The following is a 5000-nucleotide window of genomic DNA, read 5'->3' as shown; positions in this document are numbered from 1 at the left end:
AACCAGCAGCCAGGTAATGCTCAGCGCTTCCTGTAGACGACCGGATCGCTTTACACACTTAATCTAAAACCAACACAGATTTCACCTTCGAAAAACCGAATCGACTCAACAAATCAAACGATATAAAAGGGTTCAAATAAACGAATCAGGTGACAAATTTAGCTGTAAAGTTCAAAATAAAGCTACGAGACTTAGCTGAACACTCGACGTTAAGTAAAGTGTGCTGTAAAAATTTAAAAGTAAATTTAAAAAAAGTAAAAAAAATGTTTTTATTTATTTAACAAAATACGGTGCTGTTTTTTTGTTTGTTTTTTTAAATTAATTTATCAATTAATTTTATTTATTTATTATTTTTATCCGTTCATAGGTACTTTTTAATCTTGTGAAACGTTCTGAAGACTTTCACAAAGCACCGACACTGGAGACTCCTTCCATAAACGTCAAACAAACGACGTCAATTTAACAACGACGTTAAAACGTAAAACGTTAAAACTCCTTTTCAGTCGAGAGCCGAGCCGCCGATACGGAAAACCGTCGAAATCCGACACCTCGCATGTGGAACCGGAGACTTCTTGTTCGTCTTCTAGTCCATAGGTCAACATTTCAAAGCGAGAAGCGCTGAACTGGAATTAGCTCGTCTTTATTCGGAACCGCGTCGTCCGTGTAAGAACCGATCCCGAGTCTTTGTGACGTTATAAATACGACTCCGGGCTCTTTGTGTTTTGTTTTTTTTTTTTATTGTTTGTTTCCTGTCCGTCACGGCGATACTTCCAAATGTCGAAAGAGATTATGTAAGTAAATCTGCTGTCTTTTGATGTCTGTTCACGTTTCTATTCTCCAGATGTTCGCTGTGTAAACCGCTTACGGTCGGTTGTGAGACAAAAAGGCGTTTAAAGAAGCGAGGCCGCCGTTGTCGAGCAGATGTCACACGACTTTTTTGTTTTCTTCTGCCGCCAGTGGAATTTGTTTAAGGAAAATAGACCTTTTGATGTGGTGAAGTTGTTTCAGCAGGGAGGGAGTGTGTTCTTCAATGCAAATTCTGTGGCGTGTAGATCACCACTTTTGTGCCCTCAATCTTTTAATCGAACTATTATATAGAAGTTGTCTAATTTTTATTCGCTAGCGGCACTTTTTATTTTTTTTTGTCTATGCAAACGATTTGCGTGACGGTGAATCGGCTTGTCTGGCATGCGGTTCGTGCGCTAGGAGGATAACAGCAAGAACGTCGCGTTCAACACACACACACACATACACACACACGCGCGTCGTGATAAGTGTTGTCTGCTCGATCTTTATCAAAGTTAATAAGAGTTGCCGAGCCTACAGGAATACACTCCCTAAGGCGTGTACACACACACACACACACACACACACACACACACACACACACACACACGTTACAGCTCTTCACTGCTTCCCCTGTCTGTTTTATCTAAGCATCGATTCCATCAGTTGTGAAATTTGACGCTTTCTTCCGACTTTCCCCGAACTCCCTGCGTATTTTATTTATTTTCCTCCTGACGTAGGTAATAAATTTGTCCTGGAGACAGCAGCTTGGGTGATGTAAACTTCACCATGGATAATCAAGCTTCCTGAAGTCCTCCTTGAAGAGAAGGCTGTTTGTAGAAGCAGATAAAATGCACGAGTAAACGATGCAGTGTTTTTCTCCTGGTCCTCCTGGATAATGACGGTACTTAATTGCAAAAAAAAAAAAAAAGTGAGTGATCTTGAAAGTGGTCAGAATGCTGCTACTGTACACGGTCCTCACATGGTCGTGCCTCCTCCACTTTCCTGCCCAATATCCCTCCATCTAGCCTCCTCCACTATCCTGCTCACTATCCTTTTATCCAGTCACTTCATCTGAACCATCTACCCTCTCTGTCTGCTCATTAGATCTCAATCAATCCTTCTCTTCTGGCCTGCTCGCTATCCATCCATCAAGTGTCCTTTCTTGGACTGCTCGCTATCCCTTCATCCAACCTTCCTTTCTTGGTCTGCTCGTTAGATCTCCATCAAACCTTCTGTCTTGGTCTGCACGCTGTTCTTCCATCAAGCGTCCGGTCTCGGTCTGCTCGCTATCCTTTCATCCAGTCAATTCATTTGATCTGCTCACGATCTTTTTTATGCAGCCTGCCTCTCTTGGTCTGCTCATTAGACCTCCATCAATCCCTCTCTCTTGGTCTGCTTACCATCAAGCATCTCTTTTTTTTTTTTTTTTTTTCGGTCTGATCGCTGTTCCGTCATCTAGCCTACTCGTAGGTCTGCTCATTATCTGTATATCAAACCTCCTCTTTCCTCCGCCTACTATCCCGTCAAACCAACCTTCTGGTCTTTTCTTTAGACCTCCATCGATCCTTTTCTTTTGGTGTGCTTATTATTATTATTATTATAATGATTTGCTACTCCTTCATCTAGCCTCCTCTCTCGGTCTCCTCAGTACCACACCGTCCAGCCTCCTTGCTTGTCTATGTGCCGTCTTTGCCAAACGTTTGTCATCTCTCAGTCTGCTTACTCTCCGTCCTCCTTCTGCCTTCGTACTGTCCTTTTAACCAGGCTTTTGCGATGCCACATGTTACTATCCATCCATCAAGCTTGACCTGTTTCACTGTCCCACTTCTCCTCCAGGGTGTTGTACCTCAATCACACCTAACAGTCTCATGCCCCTTTTCCACCGAGGCAGTTTGAGTGCTGGTTTCGGAGCCTAATTTAGAACCAGTTCTTTCTTTTTCGACAGGCAAAGCACCGGCTCTGAACCAGGAAAAGTGGTTCTTAAGTAGCACCAAAACGTTGCTGGTCTAGACTCAAGAACCGCTTGCGTTAGGGGATGTGGGCAGGGCTACTGTTAGCGCCTGGGGGCGGGGCTACTGTTAGCGCATTTGATAATGTACCTTAAGTATACTAATGTTTAATACACTTTTACTTTACCGCAATATGATACATTATCAGCACACATGATAGTAGGTAGCTACATGCTAAGGCTAACTTTTTTTCTGTGTTAATGTTAAAATAATGTTACGTACTTTTTCGATTACAACCTCCGTTTATACAGATTACATGGAGCTGCACGTACACGTTGGATTCGCCGCGTTTGGGTGCCAATGTAGGTTCACAAAGCCATGAGCATTAACAGTAAAGCAACATCCGCCATCGTTGATGTTGTGTTTGTGTTTGTCGCTGCTGAGCTAACGTTGCTGGGACACGTGACACGTATACAGTGACGTAACACTCGGCTCTGTGATGCTCTCTAGCCGGTGGAAAGGCAAACCGGTTCTTAGAAGGTTCGCCAGTGGAACCAACTTTGAACCAGCATCAGCGCTAGCTCTGAACCAGCACCCGGAGGTATCAGAGCAGGTCTTATGAAGAATAACACCTCATGTCTGGAACCGGACTCTCAAACACTTTCCGTTTTCCACCTGTAATGTTTGTAGAGTTACTCTACTGGTCAAAAGTTTGGACTTTTCCAGACATTTGTGACACAGATAAATGATGATGTCACTTCCCAAAATGTTTCCCCACGCACTTGAAGAAGTGAGGAGTTCTGGATATTGGGGAAGTTTGGGAAGAAAGTTTGGAGGGTGTAGTGTAATACAGTTTGCATTAAACAGAGTGACCTGAATATACACACACACACACACACACACACACACACAGTCTTTTCAGGCAAAAAAAAACTTTGACCTTTATTCGACTGCTCTCTCTCTCTCTCTCTCTCTCTCTCTCACCCCAGGCACAGGACCTCAGTGTGATCGAGGAGGTGATCCGCATGCTGCTGGAGATCATAAACTCCTGTCTGTGTAACTCGCTGCATCACAACCCCAACCTTGTGTATGGTCTTCTCTACAAGAGGGAACTTTTCGAACAGTTTCGCTCACATCCTTCCTTCCAGGACATCATGCAGAACCTAGACACGGTGAGAGTGAGCGAAAGTGTGTGTGTGTGTTTGCGTTTGAGAATGTGTGTGTGCGTGCCTGTGTGTGTGTTTGCGCTTGAGAGTGTGTGTGTTTGCGCTTGAGAGTGTGTGTGTGTGTGCACGTGTGTGTGTGTGTGTGAGTGTGCACGTGTGAGTGTGCACGTGTGTGCGTGTGTTTGTGTTTGAGAATGTGTGTGTGCGTGCCTGTGTGTGTGTTTGCGCTTGAGAGTGTGTGTGTTTGCGCTTGAGAGTGTGTGTGCGCACGTGTGTGTGTGTGTGCACGTGTGTGTGTTTGCGCTTGATAGTGTGTGCGTGTGCGTGTGTGCACGTGTGTGTGCGGGTGTGCACGTGTGTGTGTGGGTGGGTGGGTGCGCATGTGTGTGTGTGTGCGTGCGTTTGTGCGTGTGTGTGTGTGTGTGTGTGTGTGTGTGCGTGCCTTAGAGTGTGTGTGTCTTTATTTCATCATGTATCCCATACACACTGTTGCAGCTGGACTATGTTATAATTATGTGATAAATAATTTAGCATCGTCCCTAAAGAGCAGTGAGGAGTTTTGGTTCAAATTCAGCCAAAGCAGAGAAACAGCTTCCTGTTTGCATGCAGACAATTAGAGCGTTTCTGAAACAGTTGGATGGTTTTTGGGTTTTTAACAAAGTTAAGTTTATTTAATGTAGCGACAGTCACACAACCTCATCACTGATTATCTGTCACACACTTACTTTAACTCTGTGTGCTGCTGTCACTGTGAGCCTGAATACAGGTGGGTTTGTGGGTTTGTTTGTAAAGGTTTCATAAAGAATTCATGCTTCAGATTCTTTACAGTTAAATTTGTGCAGTGCTGGGGAGAGAGAGAGAGAGGGAGAGAGAGAGAGAGAGAGAGAGAGAGAGAGACGGGAGGGAGAGAGAGAGAGAGAGAGACGGGAGGGAGAGAGAGAGAGACGGGAGGGAGAGAGAGAGAGACGGGAGGGGGAGAGAGAGAGAGAGAGACGGGGGGGGAGAGAGAGAGAAACGGGGGGAGAGAGAGAAACGGGGGGGAGAGAGAGAGAGACGGGGGGAGAGAGAGAGAGAGACGGGGGGAGAGAGAGAGAGA

The 5000-nt window shown here is 44.9% G+C and overlaps 1 protein-coding gene across 3 annotated transcripts in view; it reads left to right on the top strand.

The window, feature by feature from the left end:
* Window positions 1–5000, top strand: part of dym (dymeclin) — a 73951-nt gene that overhangs the window by 60284 nt on the left and 8667 nt on the right. For all 3 annotated transcript variants that reach the window (XR_009649745.1, XM_060890318.1, XM_060890317.1), the window contains exon 15: window positions 3728–3910. Coding sequence is in view for 2 of the 3 variants with exons in the window: in XM_060890318.1 (XP_060746301.1) it covers window positions 3728–3910 (183 nt within the window). In the remaining variant the exon portion in view is untranslated. The remainder of the gene's footprint in view (window positions 1–3727; window positions 3911–5000) is intronic.

The sequence above is a fragment of the Tachysurus vachellii genome, chromosome 17 (genome assembly GCF_030014155.1).
Source record: "Tachysurus vachellii isolate PV-2020 chromosome 17, HZAU_Pvac_v1, whole genome shotgun sequence".
Lineage (NCBI taxonomy): Eukaryota > Metazoa > Chordata > Actinopteri > Siluriformes > Bagridae > Tachysurus > Tachysurus vachellii.
This window is presented reverse-complemented; position numbering and strand designations above follow the sequence as displayed.